This window comes from Vanessa cardui, chromosome 1 (assembly GCF_905220365.1).
Source record: "Vanessa cardui chromosome 1, ilVanCard2.1, whole genome shotgun sequence".
NCBI classification, from domain to species: Eukaryota; Metazoa; Arthropoda; class Insecta; order Lepidoptera; family Nymphalidae; genus Vanessa; species Vanessa cardui.
This window is the reverse complement of record NC_061123.1, coordinates 3,427,252-3,454,018: the sequence shown is the minus strand read 5'-3', so window position 1 is coordinate 3,454,018 and position 26,767 is coordinate 3,427,252. Positions and strand designations below refer to the sequence as shown.

The 26,767-nt window shown below is 31.3% G+C and overlaps 2 protein-coding genes across 2 annotated transcripts in view; one reads left to right on the top strand and one right to left on the bottom strand.

The window, feature by feature from the left end:
- Positions 1–20,078, bottom strand: part of LOC124530609 (glucose-6-phosphate 1-epimerase) — a 28,427-nt gene extending 8,349 nt beyond the window's left edge. The window contains exons 1-2 of the mRNA XM_047104844.1: positions 19,982–20,078; positions 18,990–19,041 (exon numbers count right to left, since the gene is read on the bottom strand). Coding sequence (XP_046960800.1) covers positions 18,990–19,041; positions 19,982–20,048 — 119 coding nt within the window. The 5' untranslated portion in view covers positions 20,049–20,078. The remainder of the gene's footprint in view (positions 1–18,989; positions 19,042–19,981) is intronic.
- Positions 20,079–20,334: 256 nt separating this feature from the next.
- On the top strand, positions 20,335–26,507 carry LOC124530284 (protein disulfide-isomerase A3). Its single transcript, XM_047104366.1, has 9 exons — positions 20,335–20,627; positions 20,708–20,916; positions 21,204–21,432; positions 23,255–23,362; positions 23,821–23,953; positions 24,751–24,911; positions 25,087–25,318; positions 25,594–25,731; positions 25,995–26,507. The coding sequence occupies exons 1-9, from the start codon at positions 20,479–20,481 to the stop codon at positions 26,094–26,096; spliced, it is 1,461 nt and encodes a 486-aa protein (XP_046960322.1). The 5' UTR covers positions 20,335–20,478; the 3' UTR covers positions 26,097–26,507.
- The last annotated feature ends 260 nt before the right edge of the window (positions 26,508–26,767 follow it).

The following is a 26,767-nucleotide window of genomic DNA, read 5'->3' as shown; positions in this document are numbered from 1 at the left end:
CGTTTTTTATTCGACGTATCTGTAAGCAATTTGCACATAAAGGTCGAGGAATCGCCAGCAGGTGCTCTACTATGAAATAAGCATATTATTCACGGTTGAACAATTAATTTTATTAATCAACTATAATGCTTACATAACTAATTAATATTCTGTCCGTCTACACTCGTTAACTATGGACGACTAAGTCATTAGCGAGGACTGTTAATAAAAAATAATCAAATACCGACCACCATAATAATATAAATTACTCAGCGGGAGTAATTACTGTAACCAAGAGTTTTGTCATGTAGATCTCGACTAGAAACTTATTTACCTTATAAAATTACCACTTAAATTGTTTTAAGCCAAAGAAACTTTTTATTTCAGCTCTATTACATTTACGTAGTTTAAGATTTTAGTGAACCCACATTTCATGAACAATGAGTAGTGGATCGCAGGTACCTACTGTTGGAAGTTTTTCAACGCTATTGAAATTCCAGAAAATAGGTGGGACTAGATAAAGTTTTAATTAGAGATTCCGGATGGAATTCCTTCATGAGCGGCGGTCGGCTGATACATTCCCGCTTCGGCAACGGCCAAGTTTTTACCAGCACACAAACTCGTTCCGTCCTCAGTCCGTCTCCCTTGGAAACAATGGCTATAGAAAATGTAGCCATGCCGATCGATTTCTTACTATAATCATCGCTATAAAGTGTTTAAAGTATTAATTAAACCTTCAATTCCAAGAATTATATCCAGAATATATAGAATAAACGTCGAACGCCACTCGTTTATTAATTAATTGTCTAATATATGTCTTAGTACATATAACTAAGACAGTTTTTTATTAAATTTTAACTAAAAGAAATGTCATAAATATTGATCATAATAAAAAAACCACCAACTACCATCTTTTGTTAGCCTTTTTGGATAAACAATAATTTGTTGATAAAAAGAAAAACAATAAACAAGGTTTTGTCAAGTAAAACATGAAACATGTCAAACAATACAAAAAAAATCCAAAATCGAGTAATTTGGTAAGAGTATAAATCGAACAGGAGATCAGCTCGATAGCATCAAATTCTATTATGAACCGAATATTATATAAAGTAAATTTAAACTTGCAAAGTTTCAAATCGACACTAATATAGAGCGTGTGAAAAACAAATATTTAATTTTTGTATAAAACCAAAAATAGAAGATTTAATACTAAATATACATATATGTATATTCGAAGACGTTCGTTGTATAAAATGGCATGGCATCAATGTAATTTTGAAAATGCGTACGAATTAACAAGTATGTAAACCGTGTAAGTGTTTATAACTTCTAGATAGCGCTTATCAGTTCTAAGACTAGTTAATCAGCCCGTGCGCTGAGCTACAAACATGGTACAAAAACCGAGCACCGCGAACAATGTCAGCGCTTTCATCCCATTGTTGCACGCTTTCATGAACTAATCTAATACGAGCCGTTTATTGCTTCTCAACATTGTTGTTAAGTATCCGTTCTCATGAGATGTTCAGAAGCGTTCAGATACTTAACCCTTATGCAACAGAGTTCGGCAGCTAATAGTAGCTCGCACGAAAGAACTAGGAAGATGATGATTTGGGTTGGAATAAATGCTTGTCCCCCAATAACCAATGAGGTTAAGATTTAAACGAAACAATATTTTGCATACCAATCATTTTTAAAAACTTTTAGCGGCCAAGAGCGAACGGGTAAGCTGCTCAGAGATAAGCTTTTAATGCAATTATAAAGAGTAGGTAAAAATGAGTGGAGTCCGTTATGCTCACGAGTGGCATTTATTAAAACAGAACGCGAGTATCTATTCGCGTCAGACCGGGCGGGAAGTTATAAAACAGAAAAAAGTAAACTTTAATAAAATTGCAGAGTCAATTACTTACAAGTTTTATTAAGTGGTTTCGGATATAAATACTAGAATTAAGTTATCATAGTAATTACGAAAACAAGTACACCTATTTGAATAAGCAGCGGTTAATGAGATCGAAATTTGCACCTTTAAGATACGTATTGAAAATTAAAAAAAGGTAATATTTTTATCCAATAACTAGTGATGTTTCGCTGTATTACTCGCATAAAATTTTTGTTCATATAAACCGTTTATGAGTATTATTCGATCGTGTGGATAAAGGGATTATCTAACGAAAAAACACTATCCAATCGAATTTTACGATAGAGATTACATAACACATTTTTTCAGACAAAAAGCCTTTTATAGAAAAGTAATTTATTCAATAAAAATAACTCACATTTAATAATGCAAAACCTTTTAATAAATATACATATATAACAAAATATAAACGTTTCACATGTAAAATACATTGGGAATAAATATACAATTATTTTATTTGACATCTGAAATTGAAATAAATTTAGTCTGATTTGAAGCAGTTGTATAAGCTTATAAAAGTAAGATGGCTGATAGGGCGTATGATAAGAGCAATATTTTTATATAATTAGCATTACATATATTTATTTCATACTAGAGATCTACATTATTATCATTTTAAGACCATTTTTTTATCTATTTAATCAAAAATACGGCTTCACATTGTCTAATAATTATAGATGTTGATGAAGTTAAGTATTGGTTTTTGGTAGAAAAATAATTTTCATTAAAGAAATCTTGATAGACGTAATAGTACGCCTATTAACATTTCTTTATTAATTTCATCAAAATCAGTAATATAATCTTGAACCTTTACTAAAATCGAAATTGGTCGGCCGCTCCTTATTCAATTTAACATGACGAATTTTGACTAAGGAGCGCCTTCAATATCCGAAGTGTAGCAGCTAGCCGATGAAAGCTGCTTCCTACAATTTTCTTTAAATATATTATGTACTAAGGCTTGAAACAACAACAACAACAGGCTGTAAATTCCCACTGCTGGGCTAAAGGCCTCCTCTCCTTTTGAGGAGAAGATTTGGAACATATTCCACCACGCTGTTCCAATGCGGGTTAGTGGAATACAAATGTGGCAGAATTTCTATGAAATTTGTCACATGCAGGTTTCCTCACGATGTTTTCCTTCACCGCTGAGCACGAGATTATAAAGAATTAGAGAATTATATACAAACAACAAATTACAAATTAAGCACATGAATCAGCGGTGCTTGCATGGGTTTGAACCCGCAATCATCGGTTAAGATGCACGCGTTCTAAGTTTCTAACCACTGGGCCATCTTGACTCTAGGCTTGAAACATTAATATTTATATTAATGTTATTCTATATTTTATAGTCACACTATGTAGTTAGTTAGTATAAAAAACTAGTCTATGATATTCTGAGTTCATGCCCTAAAGTATACAGCCTACAATATAGACTTCTAGAGAGAGAAGAGTCTATACTTACGATACCGTGCATGATTCGGCAGAGACAAAAAAAGGGGGGAAGAAAATAATTATAATAGAATTAATCTTATCGATCCTACTTTGTATCGTTATTACAAATAGGAAATTTGAAAATTATACTAATTTATTTGTTGTAAATTGACTAAAAGTCTTATCTATAAGAAATTACTTGTAATAGTGAAGTGATAAATTTAAAAATATGATAACATAATAATTATGAGTATGCAAAATATGCACAAAATATCATAAAAAATACTTACATTTCTTTTGTATTGTTTATTGTTTGGACAGAAAATTGTCAATCGCCTTTTTTTTATACTGTAAATAAATTTCTACTCTTTTGATTAAAAGATTCCGTTTACAGTTTAAAGTTTACAATTATTCAGATTATAAAATAATAATTTCGAGATATTGATACATTGACAATACTAATAATAGCTATGCCGATTTTTTCTACGATATTTTTTTTCGTTCGCATGAAAATAATTTAACTTACAGATTTTTATAAGAAAAAATATACTCGCTAACAAATCTACATGTAAACGCTTTGTTTTAAATAATGGTACGATATAACTACGTAGTAGAACAAGTCTCTCAAAAAATCATTGACTTCAATTAGTCTCAAATTCGCCTTCCAGGTAATGAGGCGTAGCCAAATTGTTTAAGAAAAAAGCGTTCAAGTGCATATCACATTTGTGCCGCTTACCACCCATTATAGTCATACGAAATTTTATCATATATTATTGTTGGCAGTTTAAAAAATAACTTAAGATTTATTCGGCATCTATCTTTTTCAATAACTGTGACCCCCGTCCTCGTTAATTCATACACAATTACCAAACAAATAAAGGCGTAAGTGATGTTTAGGTGGATAATTCATAATGGCTTTGTATAAATTGGCTGGGAGTTATTACATGAGGAAATGTGTAAGATCGACGTTTTGTCACAATTTTAACTACACATGACATGAGAATATTATATAATAATATCGATTACCATGATATCGTCTTGTTTCGCAGAAAAATGTGAATCATATAAAGTCTTGAGTATGATCTTGGATGGGTATAGGAAAGGGGACGACCGAAGAAACGATGGATGAATTGTGTGAAAGATGATACGGCTGGACTGAATGTTACTTGTGAGATGAGGTCAGATACGGAAGTATGGTAGAAGACATGCAGCCAGGGCCGGATTTAGGGAAGGGCAACCGGGGCAAGTGCCCTGGGGCCTCCACATAAGTGGGGGCCACAAAAGTTTTCAGTAAGTTAACTAATACCGAGATATAGTCAAATTATAATAATCTTACTACTTAATATTTTAAAAGTTACCGATACCAGTCAAGATATACTTACTGATTCAAATTAATAAAAGCTTAAGCTAATCCATTAATCCATGATATAATTATTAGGATCTCCTGTTGGTCTAGGGCCTCCACTGCTTTGTGGCCCCAGGGCCTCCAGACCTTTAAATCCGACTCTGCATGCAGCATTGACCCCCAAGTAAAAGGACAAGGACAGGAGGGGGAGGAGTAGGATGGCATTAGAAAATAGAGGATCGGGTTCGTAGAGGATCGGCGGATCGTTATTATTTATTTAAGACACTTATCCTTTTATGCAAAAAGTGATAATGAAAAGTGAGATGGAATCACATACCTACATTCTACGAAATTTAATTATTTGCGTTATGTACAGTTCTAAAGGTAATGCACGGTAATGCTTAATACGTATATTATATGGACACAACTACGATAACAACAAGAATGAAATATCTGTTGTGATAATTTTTATTCACAGATCTTATCAATTTATTTCTACTCTATATATTGTACTAAATTAAATGATATAATATTTCCATGTTTTTGTTTAAAAATATTGTTGTTTAAATGCATTACTATTGCTATTAGAAGATGTATTTTAAACAGAATAATATAGTTATATTTGGGATAAACACAGCATAAATGGCGCGAAAATTAAATTCAAGCACCATATAAATTGTAAAAAAAATATGGCTGCCGTGAAAGGTGAAACTATTAAGACGAAAAATAAAAGAATAATAACAATGCATCATATTAATTTGTCTCGTGAATTATTTTTTTTTTAAACAATATCTACTTAATAATCTAATTATTTGAACATTCTTGTTACCTCGTAAGTCAAAACTGTAAAAAATACAGTAAAACCTATTTGAAGTATTCCCGAGTTAATGACTTGAAACGTGTTACTTTGACATATTAAGAGGAGGCCATAAACAGGTTTATTAAAAAAAAACTAGTTGATAAAGGTTGGTGCTACTGTGCAGAAACAAACAAAAAAGGTCGCATAAGTGATGCGACACTCGATACTACTGGGTGGAGCTGGAGTGGGATACAATTAAACTATAATTTCAGTGTCTTTGTATACAATTACTATAACGACTTGAGACTAACAATTACTTAAGAAAACAACATTAAAGCGCATACTATAATCTATTTTAATTTTATAAATATCATAAATATAAAAGTTATACAACACGTGAGCGACTGAAGTCATGCTATAAGCGCGTTTAATGTAAAGATTATGGAATCATCAAAGGAAGTTAGATCCAGTGGATAAAGCACATGGATTTTGAAAAAAGATTGCAGGTTGAAATCTAAGAAGGACCAAGTTTGCAAGTTGAAATTTATTTTTTGCTTCTAATTCACATTTGTACGACGTTCGAAGAAAACATCGTGATAGTAATACTGCCTTATGTAGTTCTGACACAAAATATTACACTATAGGGGAGAACAAACGTGACGCTTTCTTAAACCTGGGAAGAGGCTTTGAGTGAAGTCATCTAGCACAGTCGAAAGAATAAAAACATTTTCCATAATACACAATTAACATAAACCATGACCTGCATTATTTTCCAACCGGTTTTACAAATGAACTACGAGTATAGGAAATGAAACATAGGCCGATATTATATCATAAGTAACCTTCGTGGTACCACGGCCGTTGAAAGTATTATAAATTTATCAGGAACAGGCGTAGGCGCAAGTCGTACGTGCTCGAGACACTACGTACACGGATTTTGTAATACTTGTGCCTAATCAAACATCAACAATCTACATACTGTTTATTATGTACATAATTATCTGTACCTACATATCAATAAAATATTGTATGAGTAAAATTTCAAGGAAAGACTCAATTGAAACAATAAAAACTTTGATAAAAAAGTACATACTCAACGATCAAAAAGAAAAAGAACCCTATATGCTATACAGTACAACGGTTTCATTATAATGAGTAAATTGATATAATTGTGTACTGGGAGTAACTACTCAGTTTCTATATTCCGAACCGGTAGTGGTGAGTGGTACAGAAGTGCTTACGAGCTTACTTCAATAAACTATATTTGATTTATCAAATAAAGGATTAAAATGACAAAAAATATAAAAATCATTTCATTATAAGAAATATTTAGGATTTTTTTATTTTTATTAGGCCACGTTAATTGTAAAACTAGCACAGTGAATTCTTGTGTACCTATTCTATACGACAGACTTGTACATTTTTATAAAACACGTATATATTCTATTTAAAAGACAAAAACGCGCCTCTACATTCTCTATCGTATGTTACATAGCTCATATAAGCTTTCATAAGTTTTAATTTCTTTACCTTAGTTACGGTTTTACTTGACAAAATACGGGTGTGATATAATAAAACATTTAAAGTACAATTAATAAATCGATATCGTATATGAAACGTAAGTTTACTACTAAGCTTTACAATATGAATATGTACTGGAACTAAATATGATAATTATTGTAAACATTCCAAATGAAAAAAAATGTTCGCTAGCTAGTGTATAATTACAGTCGCACGAAATACATTTGCAGTCTTGTAATGTTACTCAGGGAACTGCTAAACAAACAGCAGTGATAATAAATAGAGAAAAGATAGGAGCGGACAGAGACAAACATCTAGGTAGTCGCCGACAGGGGTCAGTGGTGGACCACAGTCCGCAGATGCTCCGGACAGGCGATTAATTTTCACCCCGGGTCGATTTAACACCGCCTGATAAGCCGATTACGAACCTTGGGGATGTGTTTTGGGAAATTTTGTAGTGCCTTTACAGTCCTATTATATATAAGTTTATAAATAAATATTAATATAAATTAATAAATTGACATTCGGTTATAGTAGCTCTGATAAGATTCTATGTTGCGTTTTATTTATTTAAAAAAAATTTAATCATATTTTCAAGAATAGATTAGATCTATAAAAATATGTTTAGACTTCAAAAAACATTTAGCATAACTAAAATCAATTAAGTCCTTGTATTTTAGTATCATCAGTAGTAATAGCATGTTTGATAAATTCGTATTCAACACGTCATAAACGATGTCAGCTGTTCCTAAGTAATGAATCAATAGATCATACAACATGCAACCATGTAAGGCCGGACGAAACAAATTTTGGTGATGTCATTCAAAACTTAGAGAATTCAATCGCGTGTTCCTTACTTAACTATGATCAAATATAACTTCCTGCGATTAAATTGAGTATCTTAAGAACAGCAAAGTCGACAATCGTATGATCAAATCGACGGCATCGTCAGACGTAACGTACCTACATAATTACACGCCCAAACAAAATGAGCTAGCTATCACGAACTGACGAAAATTATAATCACCACGCAATCTAAGCGTAGGATGATAATAAGGCAAGAAAATTTATACATTAACAGACGTAGAAACAATATTTGTGTTTGAATTTTGGACGATTGGACGTAATTTTCAGCGGATATTTTATGAGGTAAACGAAAACCAAGGAGGAAAAATGAATAATACTTTAAATTCATTAATCTTCAACACGAATACACTTTGAAGGCGTCAAAGGTCGAATAAATTATTTAACAACGTATCTCGTTATAAATCATACTCATAGACGGTAATTAACTCTTACCCGTAAATTTGTGTACATTAAATAGTAACCAAATGACTACAAGAACATAGTATTAAATCAGGAATTAACGAATCAAGAAACGATTTTATAAGTGGGAGGATTACTAAAGCACAAATTGGCCCGTTAAGTAGGATCGGCGCGTCTAATATTTCATAGCAGCTGTCTTCTGTCTATCGTGTGGAACAATCGATGCCTTGGGTGTCATCCGAAGGGACAAAAAGAGCAACATGTGTTGGACATCGACGGTGAGCACGTGTACGGCGGAGACGACGCTTTCTGCTTATGATAACAGTAGGAACTCATTACACAATAGACAAACAGAGTAACAGTAACAACCAAATATACAACATGTGCCCAAATCACTATTTAAGATTAAGGTTGCCGCGTTTCCGAGTCTATAAACCGTGTAACTATAGTATCATTTGCTTTAACAAGAAAAGTTTAATTTAATTAATATTATAATAGGTATTATTATAAATGTTAATTTATTTTATTTGAAGACAAGCCGCGCCTTATTATCTCGTTAATATGAAAGATTTTGATCACAGATATATTTATGGCAATAATTCTTCATAATATATGCCCACCTCAAATATAATTTATTATAATGTTATTCTTTTCGATTCTCACTTTACGCAACGGACACCACTCGATTGCTTCAGATAAAGAGTATTGTTGTAATAACCTAAATAATAATAATTAGTAAGTTATCTGTCTGTTCTATTACACTAGAAGATAATAAGAAATTCAAACATCGTGTTAAATTAAAAAGTTGTATCGAATGTTTAAAGAAAAATAAAGATGTTCCCGATATTCACGCCGCTTTACGAGCCGCGTTGACTTGAAGTCAAGTGGAAGGAGATATGAGGTCTATTCAAGAGCAGTGGCGTGTGACGCAGAGGTCGCAATGATGCTGGCATTCCTTATGCTTATGCGTTTTTTTTAACGCGGTTACCTTTAAAAAAACTTTGTTCCAACAGCATCTCGGCTTATTACACCGTGGGAGATACAAATCAATTTATAAGAACCTCTAATTTTTCTGCAATATTAATTGCTCAATTTGTAATTTAAATACGTTTCAAAGTAAGACATAATTAATCATAGCAAGAAAATACACGTCAAACTAGTTCCGATGAATACTTATACTAGTTGATGGCGGAGATGTTACATTCTCGCGCATTCTCATTGATTGTAAGCACTAGAAAATATTTTGAATTTTTTGATAAAAAATTTAACCACAAGCATCAACTAGGATATTATCAATTTGTTAATGGTCGAATATTAGAATCATTGACGGTATTACTCCGTGAGTAAAATCAAGACCACGTGGAAGGTGATACGACGGGTGGCTATTCAGAGGCATTGGTGTGTGACTGAGGTCGGCGGTGACAGACATTCCCGGCTTCAATCTTATTCTTATTCGTTGGTTACCTATTGCAACGCTTTAGCTACTAACTCTTTCATTCATTTCGTTATCTTATTTTAGGTTGAATCGCTACTCAGTTTTCGCAATATGACGTCTATTAAAATTATATGTACTTACCTATATATCTATTCTAGAGGAATTATCATATAAGTGTTGCGAATAACTTATAGAATGAACAATAATATCTATATGACTTACGGAACGCAAAGAAACAGTGAAAATTAACAAATCAGATTAAACCGATATTAGAACCAAATACGGAGACTATGATAGAAATAATTTCCCATCTAATGACGCGATAAACCCGTTTCAGCGAGCACTGATCCGTGAAGTGGCGCATAATGTGAAGCTTGGACCCATTGACGCGCGTCGATCGATGGTAATCACACGGTCATCTCGGCCTGCATCGCCGCATAAAATTATCTGGGCATTAGCGGGGTGGACCATTTGTCATCGGAGGGGGATGGGGGGAGGGAGGGTAGTTAGAAAGTGGCGGCGACTCGGGGCTGCAGACGCGACCACAAAAACAAGATGTGGTAGGGGCGAAGCTACCCGCTATAACTACGCTGTAGTAATAAATTGTTTGTTTGCACTGGATTAGCGAAGCTCTGGTTTTAACGTGACTCATTAGAATAATGAATTTGACTAGCATTTCTTTAGATTGTACATTACGGTTGTGGGGTAACATATACCACTTAATACAAAATCGAGACATTATTCGTATCGATAATTTAGTTTAAACAGTAATATAAAATTATCGATATTTTATTCACTTTATTCGCGTTGAATCTTCTTATGGGGTAACGTTGGCCGAGATTAACAATTCTTAAGCATATCGAATCTATCCATTAGATTCTTCTGAGTCATTTCACGCTGCCGAAATCCCGGCCATAAAAGGGTCAAGCGGCGCGTCACGTCCCTCGCCACAAAAAGCACAGAAACTATGTTTAATATTAAAACGGAAAGCGGCTCAGTTTTTGCCAATGATACGAGTTCTCGTCGACGTACACTAGCTTCTGGGTAATTTAATTCATAATGAAACAAGAAACGTCTAAATCGAGTGATCCTATAAAACAATTTATTTATTATATTTTACGACATAATATTTTGAATTAAACTTGAGAATATATAATTTTAACATAATACATTTATTATATGATTATAAGTTATATTCTATATGACTAATAGTTCCAGAAAACTATTTTAAAGGACAGGATAAAAAACTTAAAAGTAACATCTCGTGCCCCGTAGCATAAGCCACGTGCTTATTAAAGCTGTGATTACTTAATTAGTAGATTGTATGAAGGTGGAAAAAATATATTACATTCATATAATTCAAGATCTATTAACAATTTGACTCATAGTTATTTTAACTTTAACGAGTTTCAAAATCAATTGTTTCAATTTTCTCACTCCTCAACAATTGATCAAAGACTTGAAAACTTCTAAGTATACCTATTTCTTTGTGTATTTATGAAGCCGCTTGTTAAAGTACACTAAAAAAATATAATTTATAATTTAATTTAGATAACAATAAATGTTCGAAAGGAATTGATTTATGATAATTGCAATCAATTACATTCATCGTATCAGTTAAAAAGTAATCGATAATTTTGAATGTGACAGATGAACAATTTATGCTTTTATAATAAAGCATAAATAGAAAATGGATCCCATAATAGCCATATCTCATTGTCTTAGACGTCAATATCAAAAATACTGCGGCGATGTGTACCGAGTTAAAGGCACTTAATCATTAAAGAGATTTAATTATACAGTTTATTGCTCACGTAGCTGTGGTGGGAGCGTATTTTAAAATCATAATTATGTACATAATTAACGTTTCTAATTACGTAAATAATTTGAACATTATAATTCATAAAACGTATCTGAATCATATCTTGGGTTTTTATGATTAATAATCTTAAAATATATTTTCTCAAGTACAAACGTTACAAATGAAAAAATATTTCGTAGAATATATGTAACTTTAATCATTTATATATCAATACATGTTAATTACTTATTAAAGTTTTTGTTAAAATATTATATGAGAATGTAATAATTATTAATATTTAATGGGTATTAATAATGTTAATAATAGAAATTTTTAATAAGTAGTCAGTATGTTAGCATATGTATGAAGTCAAGATTAAGCTACGTTCCATTTAACATTTTTAATTTTTTTTTTTTTTAATGTTGTTTTGATATTTGAAATAACAATAATAGAATCATTTCGTACCACGGAGCCAATCTAAAACTTTAATGAGTACTAACCCAGAGGTTTCATCTCTTTACTTCACACCGAAGCTTCCTACATGGTGATAAAAATGTATTTTTAAATCATTTTTGTACCTTTTTTTTCAAAACTCATAAATCCCATACATACATGACACTTGCTCTGACTTCGTTTGACGTAGGTCTATTTTTATGTCAAATTGTATTACGATCGGTTAAGAAGCTCAGTCGTGATAGGATGAGCAGACACCGAAATTACTTTAGTGTTTATAGTATTATATATCGCAATACTCTAGTAATAAACTCATATAAATATACATATGTATTTCAATTTATATATATATATATATATATATATATATAGTTAATTATGAGAAGGAAAATCCTAGGCGCCAAAATGGTATTCTCTGTAGTTTTAAAGCCTTATCTTCACGACATTAAGTATATCAGTTAGTTAAAATAGTTACTTTTAATATCTTATCGAATCTTCTCAAAATAATTTACTTTCGGTAATAAGGATACAGTTGCTTGTTATGTGTTAGAATACTGCCCTTATATCTTTTTCAATATAATGCACAGGTTAAATGAAGTGCAACGCCTTCAAATGACTGCTTTATTGTATAATATAATGTAATTCTTTTTTTTGTTTGAATATTGACAGCATTATAGGACAATAAAGATGAACTAACGATAAAAATGAATTCCACGTCACCAAACAACAAACTTATTAGTATCTTTACAAAACAAAGAAATATTTTAATGTAATAGTTCCTCTTTAAGTATTTACTTTTATTCTCATACTGCATAAATTTATCACTGCATACCATTTTTAATCTGCAATAAGGGTTTACACAATCCAAATTTAAGTACTTTTCAAATTCGAAGTAATTCACAAATTGACGTATATAGCATTATATCCATACTTTAAATTCACAGAAATATGAATTCGAATTGGCCGTTCAATAATAATGTAGTTTTACGTATTCCAAAACAGGGTCGAATATTTTAAACTAATTTACTTCAGGAAACAAGTCGATATTTAAGTTAATAATTCTTTACTTTGTAATTACATGAAACGAATTCAGAAATGAGGAAAACAAAAAAGACACAAAATAATGAAGTTTGCTATAGTAGAGTCCAACCCTAGGATCGCATAGAATCATTAGCGGCAGTCGTTTGTTAGAGCCACTCGCGGCCGAGACGCGTTTTTGTCGACGCGCCAAATTGCACCCGCACACCCGCGCGCCGCACAATACGTGACTACAAATTGATTCTGAATTAATTGCAATCAAATAACGCTAGGTGACACTTTATTTTCAATTACCAACAATATACAATAACATCGAACCGGAAAAAAGCAAATCTTAATTTGATACGCAATCAATTTCTATAGCGTTTTTTTTTTCAAAAAAGATGAGCAGTGACGTATCACTATGAGATGTACTGGACAAATCGTGTATGTACGTTCTTAAGAGTTCTATATATAATATCTACGTATGATACAAATTAAGACGCTGCGGAAGGCGTCTCATTAGTAGCAAACCGCAATATTCGCGTGGCTTTGCTCTGTAGACGGTGGATATGCACAATCACAGATTTATCCAAATCACAAACGTTTTTCCACTCAACTTGTAAACAAATGAAGTACACTACAAGCAAAATATTATAAATTCAACAAAGATCATAAAAGCACATTACCACCGGTTCGGAAAGTAGATTCATCCGGGAAGAACCAGCAAGTAACTCAGAATTGCTTTCCAAAATTGATTATATGCAATGTTTATATTATTTACTTTGTTGTCGAATAATTGATGTAATAAAGGTGGAACCAAATTATGCACCGTTTAATCATCAAAATATAGATTCAAGATTCAAAGCATTAAAAATTAAATTACTATTAAAACCCACATGATATTACTAAGCAATCAATTGGCAGGGATAAGTCACGTCAAGTATCTAGCTTAGAGATGGAATAAGAATTGAGTTAGTTCATAAATATTATTCAAGCATACGTTCACCCATTGTATTCTATGGATGGCTTTGCCACGCTCCTTATCATAATAATAGTAAAGCTTAGATTTTTCTAAATTGTTAGTAAACATCTGCTACGCTATCTTCAATTCATTCGACTTTACTAAAAACTACAAAAAATAACATCTTAAGTTTATTACATATAATCGTAGTATGTTATTTACCTATACATCATATGCCTTTTACTAAAATCATGTTCATAACTTTTACGATGATGATGATAATGATGCCTAGTTTATTGATTTTTAAGGTAGTTTGCTCTTTCCAAAGAACGTACAAAGCTAACTTTTAAACTTTGGGTTGTCATTGAGCATTTCTTGACAAAAAAACTTTATTCTCTTATGGGGTCAAACAAAATCCGAAGATTTAACACGGCTATAACCCTTGGGTTTGTCAGTTTGTCAGCTGTATACAGCTAGCCACGAGACGGGCGGTTCATACTGTCCAAGTTACCCAAAATTAAGGTATTTAATTTTTTTTATTTTTTATTTTTATTTTATTTTAGGGAAACATACAATAAGATAAACTTATGGGATATGAATATACAAAATTACATATATCAGCTAAGTTTCCACTGGTAATTAGAATTATATTTATATAAATAAGAAAAAATGTTATGACAATGCGCAATATCCACTATTGTGCTCGTTACAACTAGGGACTCAATAGAGTGTCTAATTTTATTTTGTAGAAATTCTGCCACATGTGTATTCCACCAAGCCGCATTAGAACAGCGTGGTAGAATATGTTCCAAACCTTGTCCTCAAAAGGGAGATAAGGCCTTAACCCTGCAGTTGGAAATTTACAGGCTATTGTTGTTTGATATATTTTATTGGAAGAAAAATACATAAACACTACACTGGAAATTGTAGTCTCTAAACTAGTTAAGCATCTTAACGTAAGTTATTTTGCAATATCATGAAATCTGGATGATTTAAAAAATATAAACTTTTTTTTTTTGTGTTTTATTTTATAATTGCTCGTCTTTAATTTCTAGTATAACTCTTCTTATGGGAGCCGTATCACTTATAAACGCTTGTGACCCCTTAGAAAATTGCCCCAAACAAATAAATAGAATCAGCAGTCCTTTTAATGCTTAACAAAGTTATGCAAAAAGTATGATTCATGCCAGCATAATGAATTGCCTTATATTAAATTTATTAGCTAATTTAAAAATTCGACACTCACAGAATTTAACCACAAAAAACTATTAAAATAAACTTTTAGTTCGATAAGTCCGCATCGCATATATTCTGATCCAGTTAAAACATTAAAACCTTTCAGGTATCACTGAGACATTTAAGTAATAAAATTTTAATCGTATTATACCATAAAAAATAATATTAAAGTATAATATCTCACTAATAAGTACGCCAATCCAGGCGTATCATAAATTATAATAGCTTCTGTAATTAGTTTGACATTCGAAGTAAAACGACCGTGCGATAGGCTTCCAGTTTACGCGAACACATGGTTTATTTGCAAATTAGATGATTAAAATCTACTCATCAAATATAAATTATAACGACGTACCAGGGCTGTCAACTCTCTTTACGAATTGCTTGTTTATGGATGTAAGTAGCCAAAAAAGGTTTGTAGTATTCCCTAAAAAAAAAAACGCTGGCTTCTAACCTGATGAGGTTGTAGACCAAGAAGTTTTGTGATTAGTCAATGGGTTGTTGAAATACATGTGGCAGAATTTAATCTGACAAGCATTTTATTTCATCCGTAATGCTATTATCAGTAATTAGCGAACATTTTATTATTAACATACATACTTATACATTTGTATATATAGTCGTAAAATATGTAGTATAAATTTTGCAACCCTACGATGAAAATTGAAATTCTTCAGAACATATTGTAGGCGTATATCAGGATAAAAGATAAGATTAATGGTCTAATTTATATCAAATTGTCAACATTCATTTTCTCTTTTCCACGAGAAGGTTTAATAATATATTAGCGAAAACTATACAGACATGTCTTAAACAGACAGATATTTAAAATACTAATTTGTTTCGGTGAAAATTCAAATCAATGATGAATCAATGGAACTAATCCACCGTTATCTAGTTCTGACACAATACAATATAAGACTAAAGAACATTCAGTTCTGAAATTCGTTTCATGTTGCCAAACACTTGTATTATCCTCGTCGACTCGCCCTCAGTTTAGGCCAGTTTCTTCGAGCACGTCAAAAAGAATAACGGATGAACAGTAGTTCATTATTCAAATGGCTAAGCCCTCGGTAACACGCTGGTCCGCCAGGAGGCCCGAATTCACTAATCGACGCCGCCTCATTAGCGGAAGCGCTTGTTCCTACACGGATATATTCACGGTCGGTTTTTTTGATCTCATTTGTTCAACTCGAGCTCAGAGAATCTTAAACATTATATTCTTTTGAAATTGTTATAAGGCCTTTGTTTAAATACTTGAACAATTTAAATTGTATTGTAAGAAAAGATTATTTCGCTATTGAGCAATAAAAACTAAATTTCCTCCTTTAGAGTACTTTTTTAAAACCATTTCGTTTATTTTACATTTTTCGCTACACGTATAAAAATATGTTATATCAAATCTCACGAATAGACTAGCTTAATATTCCGATATTTGGATATCGGAAACTATACATAACTTTGCCTAATATTTCAATATAATTGATGTAATTTCTGAGAATCGTAATAAAATTAATTTAGAATACTTATCTGAGTTATTCTAATGTTCCGATTAAATGTCAAAATTTTAAATGATAAAAAAGTTATATAATGAAATCAGATATTGAAGAAATAACATTTAAGAGTTAATAGTACACGAACTTACTCTAAATACTTCAGAACTGAAACATTTATGTTGCTTATCGATCGTTGTCTATTATCAGTTTAATTAGGAATAGCTCAACCTGAGAATAACCGACAAATGAAACACGAAATTGTCACTGTTGGTAGTATTTTTTTTAACAGTTTATATACACTTATAGTTTCGTTCATTTAAAACGACCTGGAGGCGATCATTTCATTTCTAAGGTATAATAGTCATCTATAAAGTCGTTAGTTTTATATTAACCTTTTGCTAACAGACGTTACTCAACAATTTTTTTGAATTACACAATTGCAAATATTTATTTTTTTATTCTGGGTAGCGGTTAAAAAAAACTCATACAATTTTCTACAATGACTAACCCTGAATAGCCGGGTAATCGAGGTAACAAGAATGAACAAAGTTATATATAGTGATGTATATTATTGATATATCGATATCATATTAGTAATACACACTATGTACTTTTCTGTACCCTTCATAGCGTGTTGTAAACACGAAATTTCATGATCAGAACCAAGAAAATAGTTTCTTACTTATAATATTAGATAAGATTTAGAATATAAACCTTCAAGTCAATAACAGGAATCAGTTAAGTCTTGAAATTGAAACAATGCTAATGGGAAAATAAGTACGTCAAGTATCAGTTTGTAGAAGGAAAGTCATGCAAAGAACGAAACGACGAGATGACGAGGCGTGGGTGATTACTGCTCAGTGCATCTCATTTCCTCCGCGGATTATTATTGATGGGATGTTAATTTTATACAACGAAAAGGTCATGCAATCAACTATTAAGATCAATCTATAATGAAATATGCTTTAGTATATACAATTATTATATTTTCACTCCATTATACGATAATAGTTAATAGAATCGTAGGAGATAAAACATTAGTAAGATAGTTTAATAACGACTTAAATACGAGGAAAACATGTATAATTTAATATCTTTACCTTTACGCTAAATATATGCATGACTTATATTATTGCCATTTCAATGTACAGTACAGATAGAATCATTGATATAGAGTAGGTTTATGACTATATATATACTTTAATAAATTACCTATAATTTGGGCAAATTTACTGCCTGAATGCTAACATTTATGCTAATTGCCGTAGGAATTTTGGTACAAAGGAAATTTATGTCAATAAATAAAAAAAAATAAAGCTATAAAAATAGTCAATACTATCGGAAAATCTTTGAAATCATAGTGTTTGATGAGGTTATGGTTGATGGTTTATGGTTATTTGATGGTATATGGTTGATTGAGGTTGATGAGGTATTGAAGCAAAAAAAAAATATTCACACTAAATATAAAGCTGATTTGATGCCTTTTTTTTGGACAATGTACAGTACAACATTTAATTTAATGTAAATTTACACAAATTAACAGAAACTCTAACTAAACGTAAACAACCTCTTCATTATAATATATAGAAAAATTGGAGACTGAATTGACTGTAATAAAAACAAAAACTGATCAAGTAGTGTGAGTACTTTTTTAAACCTCTCTGTATTTTCATTCAAGTTTCAATTTAAGCAAATAGAACTTGAAAAAAATTACAAATCATAAACTATTAATATTATATAATAATAAATACATGTATTAATTTCTCAAACACATATGGTAATATGTAAATCTCATTACAGCAAATATTATTAATGATAAAGGAAGATTAAAAAATTGTATATACATGTATGACAAAATATATACATATAAAAATGAAAACATAGTAGTGTTTAAGTGTATCCCACCAAACTTGAAGGGTTTTTCCATTATATGTATAATCATTGCGTAAAATCCTAAGCCTCCTTGGCCTTCATTATTCAAACGAAAAAAAAAAAAGAAATATTGAAGTCAAATTTTATGTTTTAGCTGTATTATATTGTTCTATTTTTATTTAACATGCTTCAATAAATTTTATTTTATTAAATCTTACCAATATGTAATACTTTCAAGTTTGATTCTAGATTTTTATCCTTATTGTGAATTGAAGTGTAAATAAAACTTTTGTATAATCATTGCACATAGATGGTTTTAAATTCTGTTACAAGATTTAAGCCACACAAGTTAATTAAATTTCTAAAATAACTAAATAGTCTAGTATGAAGCTAGACTATTCTTTTTTATTTTAAAGGTAAACATTTCGCAGTAACTAGAATACAATTCAAATTTCTTACCTTACAAATAATTGTTCTTGATTATTAACCCGCCATGATACTACTGTTGCACCTGTAACAAACATTTAAGGGCTAATTTTATGATATATATTTTTATTATAGATGTTAAGGCTGTTCAAAATATACATACTGTTTATTATTATATATTCGTTTATTTATAAAGAACTCTATTTTGTTGTTTATGAAGAAAGTTTTAGTGAAATAATTCATATTAATTTCACACTTTTTCTAATGATTTAGTTGAACATATATATATATATAACAATAAAACAAATCACTTTAAAAAAAAATTTCTGTGTGAATCATGTGAAATTCGATACGATCGATTGAAAAACGAATGATAGCAAAATTGTTATGTTACCAATACACAGACTTAAATTAAATCTTAAGATTTGGTATTAATTGGTAAAATTGTTAATATTAATACAATTATTAAGATTATGTATTGTTGAGTTATGAGATAAATATTTGCGAATTGAGAATAATATAGTTACTCATGAGTTTAATAATTTCTGGTGTAGTGGTAATACAAATCACTTCCTAATTATTTATTAATGTTGCTAGACAGCTTATGATCATTTTTTGTGAGTACATCAAATAACCACTTACAATTTAGAAGCAAGTATACAGTTTACTTCCTACAATCCAATAGCCAAGGTCATATCGCCGCAGACAACTTCTTAGTCTATTCATTGAAAAAAAAAACTTGTTACCTCCTATTATACTTAACACGACCTCAAAAATCATTCAACAACATTAAATACTTCAAATTAATTGCCGAGCAAATTGATTATATGTTTGCCGCCGTATTAATATTAAAACTTTCGGAATAACATTTTAAAAGTTCCGCGCATTACTTTGAAAATAAACAAAAAAACTTTTACAGGTTATGCGGTTTTTTCTGAAAGGATAATAAATATAACATCAATTTTAACGTCAGATTACTAGGCTGGTATCAATTTAGAAATATAAATTTAATCAATTAAACTTACCGAAAAGATTTACGGTACAAGTTGTATTGTTGCCTCTGTCGAGAACGACAACACTCGTCGCTGCCATTTTCCGTTTGACAGCAAAGCCAACTGCCAAACAAAGCTATGTTGAATGCTACTTGCTAGGCACGCTCTTTGTTGTACTATATTATCGGTTTACGCTTTTATCGGTTTATTATACGTAAAGTGCAAATCGTATTAAATTTATAAATCAGCAATTGTTATTTGGGTTTAAATCAAATATGAGTACCATTAATCTAATGTATTTTTCATTTTTGTACTTTATGAAAATATAACGGTAAATAAATTTACTACATAAATGAACGCAACCTTAATAAGCCAATGAGAAACGGCCAACGCTGTGCCGGGTAATGTCATGTTCGGCAATATACGTGTATCGTGTTTTTCCGGTCCTTGTCCTCATCATTCTGAGTAGCTCATAGCTTCACTTGAGCGACGAAGACTTGGGCACGAATAACTTATAGTGAAAGTTCAAAATGTTAGGGTTACTTAAAATCGCCTTATTTTTAGGAGTAATTTATTTATGTAAAGCCGCCGAAGAAGATGTACTCGATCTTACGGATGCCGATTTCTCTAGCGCTATAGCTCAACATGATACCGCTCTCGTCATGTTTTATGCTCCATGGTAAGAATTTATATAAAAATATATTCTTATATCATAATAAATATATTTCTGCAGTCTAATTTAATTATATTTCGTGTAAGGTGCGGTCATTGTAAGCGCTTAAAACCCGAATACGCTGATGCGGCCGGCGTGCTAAAGAGCGATGATCCTCCAGTAACTCTAGCTAAAGTAGACTGTACAGAAGGCGGAAAGAGTACCTGCGAAAAGTTCTCTGTGTCAGGATACCCAACACTGAAAATTTTCAGAAACGGAGAGCTTTCACAGGACTACAATGGTCCCAGAGAATCTAGTAAGTGAATTACTTAGTCATTGGAGTTCATTGAACTTCTAAGGTCAATGATCAAATATTTCATAGGAGATATCTTTAGAGGTATCAGTAAGTGTCTTTTGAATCAATCATATAAACATTCTGGTCAGGCATAAATAAATTCAAATATTATATATAATTAGAAAAATAAATATGATTTACATATTATTGAAATTGCCTTTTTTAGGAAATGTGTTTTTTTATATTGATTGATTGATTTTTTATTTTTACTAATAGTGTATATAATGAAAATTAATGGTGTTACACAGATGGCATTGTCAAATACATGCGTGCTCAAGTGGGTCCAAGCTCCAGGGATCTGCTTACTGTTGAGAACTTTGAAAACATCCTTGCCAAAGATGAAGTTGTGGTCGTTGGTTTCTTCGAGAAGGAGACAGACCTTAAGGGTGAATTCCTGAAGACAGCAGATAAGATGAGGGAAGAAATTGTCTTTGCACACTCAACAGCAAAGGAAGTTCTTGAAAAGACTGGCTACAAGTAAGTTATGTTTGAATTATTTCACAGCTTAGTACTAACAACTGAATTGTAAAAATATAGACTGGACTTTTGGAACTATATACAGTATAAACATATTCATTCATAATCCTAACTTATTACTGAACTTAATTAAGTGATTGTGGATGATTTTCTGCACTAAAATTAACCTAAAAATAATAACTGAGGTAATAAGCACAAATATACATAAATGCCAATGAATTTTAGCACTGGTATTGTCTAGGATAAAATTTGTCATGGTGTCATGGAAAAAAGTAAGAATGAGTTAACTATAATGCAAAATTAAACATTTTATGTGATATGTTATCAGTATCAACAATAGATAAAATTATCCAAAATGTAATCAAACATCATCGACCTTTTTAATACTATAAAAAAAAATAGAACCATTAAACATAAAAAATAATATGTATTAATTTTCCCAATAAGAGCTTTAAAATGTTGTCTGGAACCTTTGTTTCATTATATTAACATTAAAAAATTCCCACTTGAATTATATCAGCATTAACCCCTTTTAAATATTCAGCAGACTAATTAGTTTGTTAATTTGTCAGATGTAACAAATTGATTAATGTAATGTTTTTACAGGTGTAAAGTATTACTTAATTTCAACACATGTTAAATATACTAACTAATATGTGTACGAAATACACAGTAGAAATTAATAAGCACTTCTATAGAAACTAATTAATAAATAAATAGTCTTCTTTTCAATTTTCATTATTAAACACTTGTGTACTTAACACACAAAATAATTTAAGTTTTTGTAAACTGCTAAAATAATACAGTACTCTTTAATGTTCTAGAATTATTGAGAATTTTAAACCTTTATCATCCTTAAGTAGTTTACAAATTTTCATCATAACATATAAAAACATGTTATAGTGATATGCTATCAATTTTGGCAACCACAGATTATATTTAATTAGCCAAAATAACCGAAATTTAATTAACCATACATTAAGCAAGCTTAAACAATAAAGCTAATGTTATAAACAGTTTTGAACAGGTGGTTATCAATTATGCTGATAAGGTTTATGTGATTTATTTTGATCGTTTTGATTTGCTTTAGCCTGTTAGCGGGCACAGATTTCGGAAATAGCTGATTAGGGTGTTGTAAATTATTTTATTTTTAAAATATTGTTGTCCTTTATTTTTGTTTTCATTATTACGCATCAGACAAGTTTAATTATTTTTTAAATTAGAATTTCAAATATATTTTTTACTGAATATATATAAAGAATTTGGAAGAATGCTTGAAACAGTCGACCAAGTTTAATTAATTCGGCAATACGTTGATTAAAATTATATTGCAGACACGAATAGCCCGCAATGTTTTTGTTTTTTTTATTGGTTTTACTACTTATCGGGAAATTTAAGTTCAGCGTTTAATAAATTCAATATGCCGATTCTTTTCATTTTTTAATATACAGTGTGTTTCGTAAATGTAAACATACAGACATTACGAAATTATAAATGTATTAAATTTACAAACTAAATAATTCCTATGATACGTCATAGAACAAGTATGCAAATGTAAATATTATTGTATAATGAATATACATAGTTGTTTTATTTTATTCATATTATAATTATCTACAAGTTTCGTGACTGACATTCTTGTCGTTAATAGTCTGGCGAAGTATTTAACTATCGATCACAGAAATATGTAGTCGATAAGTGAGAAATGTTGTCACGTAAAAATTTAAATGACAACAATTATGTAGTGAAATAAAATGATAACCTTGCATTGTTACCCGTTAGTAACAAAGTTTAATAATGATGTATTATTTTTATTCTCCAGGGACAATGTTGTTCTATACCGTCCCAAACGCCTGCACAACAAATTCGAAAGTGACTTCGTCGAATACAAGGGCGAGCCGTCTCTGAAGGGCTTCATCAAAGCTAATTAGTAAGTATTATTTGTAATGACTTTTTTTCAAATTACAACCTTATTGTAAATTATAATATGTATTATGTTTGCGTGTGAATGTATCGCGCGGATATTAGTCGACAGATTTTAATAAAATCCGTCATGTTGATAGCTTGTATCCTGGACAATAGATAAGATTTATACGCTCCGGAAAACATTGGTTAAATAATATAACCCCAATGAGCACAGTTTTAAGCGACGTTGTGAGTAGTGAGTACAATCATCGTCGCTCGTTTTAAATGTTTTCTTTTTTACGTTTTTGTTTTTTTTTTAGATTGCAACACTAGAAATTATAATTATAAATTTTATTTTCAAAAGAAACTTTGTTAGGAACATATAAAGTAATTCAAGGTAGAAGATGGTAATCAATTTTAGATATCTCCTAATATGTTGTCGTAAAATATATATATAATGTGTGTTTGTTTTCGTCACTACAGCCACGGTCTGGTCGGCATTCGTCAAAAGGAGAACATCCAAGATTTCACAAACCCCCTTGTTGTGGCCTACTACGATGTCGACTACGTCAAGAACGCCAAGGGTACCAACTACTGGAGGAACCGTGTCCTTAAGGTATTTAGAACTGAAATTCAGGAGAATTTATTGACTTAATAGATAATATATACACATTTGTATATTGTAGTGTTATTCCTATTGACATCAACCATAGAGTAAAAAATACTGAGAGAGGAGCAAAAAAGATTATATTAAGTTTGTTTCATAAAAAAATAATTAATTGAACGTGAAGGTCTATACAGGCAGTGATACCAACGTAGCTGTTACTCTATATATATGACTAAATATTCATTATATAGTGTATTACAACAATGAGCCAGGCATTAACGCATTACGTATTTAATGCAATGTTTCCTCCGCCAGTCCTACTTAATACTTTAACTTTAAGTAGTTTATATTGTAGATACGATAGCTGAAAATTATATCATCGTTATAAATACAATTACATTATCGGTACTGACAGATAAGGGACGAAAAAGGGGGTCAAACTCGTTCGAGCAACACTGAATTTTCATGTGCCTAAGATTTGGTCATATTTCATCTCATGCTCGGCGGTGAATAAAAATGATAGCGGTCACCACTTCTCATAGACATCGGTACTTATACTGCCTCCCTCCTCTTTCAAATCGAAATACAATGATACTCTATACTGATAAACTAAGTATTGCTATTTGGCTGTAGATTATGTGATGAATTTTTAGTGGCTTTCCATACGGACTTGCACAATGCTTTAGCACTGTACAAGTGTTGCCATGAAACTATATTGGCAGTGTGGTAAAAAATAGGGTAGAGTCCCTATCCCAGAGACAGGTCATTTCTAGACGATTATATATACTTTTCCATCTATACCTCAGGTTGCAAAGGAAATGACGGATGTTACATTCGCTATCAGCGATAAGGATGACTTCATGCACGAGCTCAACGATTACGGCATCGACTTTGCGAAGGGCGACAAGCCCGTGGTAGCTGGCAAGGACAGCGATGGAAACAAATTTGTCATGAGCGCCGAATTCAGGTAATTATTTTAAAATGTATTCAAACAACATATATTTGAATGCAATATTTTTACCCGTTTTGCAGCTCTTTGAGTCACTGCAATGATGAATTTTATTAATAAAACAATTTTATTTTACCTGTACAGAGTTTAATAAATCGAAAAACATCTTGTATATGAATTTTGTTTTTTATAGCATTGTAGACCTTATGACCTTCGCCAAAGACCTCGTCGATGGCAAATTGGAGCCTTTCATCAAATCAGAACCCGTACCTGCTAGCAACGATGGTCCAGTCAAAGTAGCAGTCGGCAAGAACTTCAAAGAACTTGTTACCGACAGCGGCAGAGATGCCCTTATCGAGTTCTACGCTCCCTGGTGTGGACACTGTCAGAAACTTGCACCAGTGTGGGAGGAACTCGGAGTTAAGGTGAAGAATAAAATATTTAAAATTTATGTATACTTTACTATTAAAAAATTGGAACCTTAAAAGTCCATAACGACTAAACAAATTCCCAAGAAAAATTACTCAAATCACTCATTTATTAAAGCACGTGACATTTAGTGGCTAAAACATTTCTTACTTGTAAATTAAAAAAAATGCAAGTAACAAAATATGTATGCGGTTTTAAGATGTAAATAACTGCTATTGCAAAAGCAGACATGGGGATAAGCTTGTGTGTAATTAATTAATTTGTGTTACAGTTGCAAGATGAACCTGTTGACATCATCAAAATTGACGCTACTGCCAACGATTGGCCCAAGTCTCTATATGACGTCTCTGGCTTCCCTACGATCTACTGGAAACCCAAGGACAGCTCCAAGAAACCTGTCCGATACAATGTAAGTTAGACTTTAATTCTAAAAATAATTTGTAAATTTGTCTATCCCTATAAAACTAAAAACTCTACTGAACGGATTTTCATCCGGTTTTCACGAATTTATAGGGTGATTCGTGAAGTATCTTATTTATTTCTTATGTTAATTTCCTCAAATATTACGATACTAACCTGTGCTGCGTCAGGACCGGTAGCTACTATTGCATAATGATTTCATTTATTAGTGGCAACAATAAAATAGATTATTAATTATATCAATGATCGCAGGGAGGACGTGCTATTGAAGACTTCATCAAGTATGTAGCAGACAATGCATCCAATGAGCTCAAAGGCTGGGACAGAAAAGGAAATGTCAAGGACGAGTTGTAAAACTTATGTTGTGATGTAAACTTTCCATGAAAGATCTGTGAGTGTATGGAATGAGTGATTGATGTGTGCAAGTTAATTTTCATTTACACAAATTTGATTTAAATAAATAAGATTATTATATAATAAGAGTAGTTTACAAGAAATGAAAAATGATCAAAATTCGTACGAGGACTAACTTTTATCATTCCAACATTTATACGAGTGAGTTTACCAATTATTCGGGATTTATCAATGAAAATTGGTCAGTAGTTGCACTTTTAATGGAATGATTATTTTATACGTTTATATGTCAACATACTTTCATAATTAGCTTTTTCATAGATAAAGCCCCAATATTATTCGAAATACAGTAATTAAATGCATTTCTTATTTGTCAGTGAAAATGAATATAAAATAGGAATATTTATAAAATTTGTTGTTTTATTTTGTGTTACATTAATTGTAATTCCTGATAAAAATTCCGTTTAAAAATAGTCTGAGAATATATACCGCACATAGTATTAGTTGGGGAGGCGATGTAGCTAAATGGCGTAATTCAACGGCGCCGTCGAAACCTATCAAAATCGAAAGATAAAATAATTTAGAAAATAAAAGCTCGTATGGTAAAAACAATTTTAGCGGTGGGTTTGAATTTCGGAAGGGGTGTTAAGTATGCCCCTTTAAAAAAACAG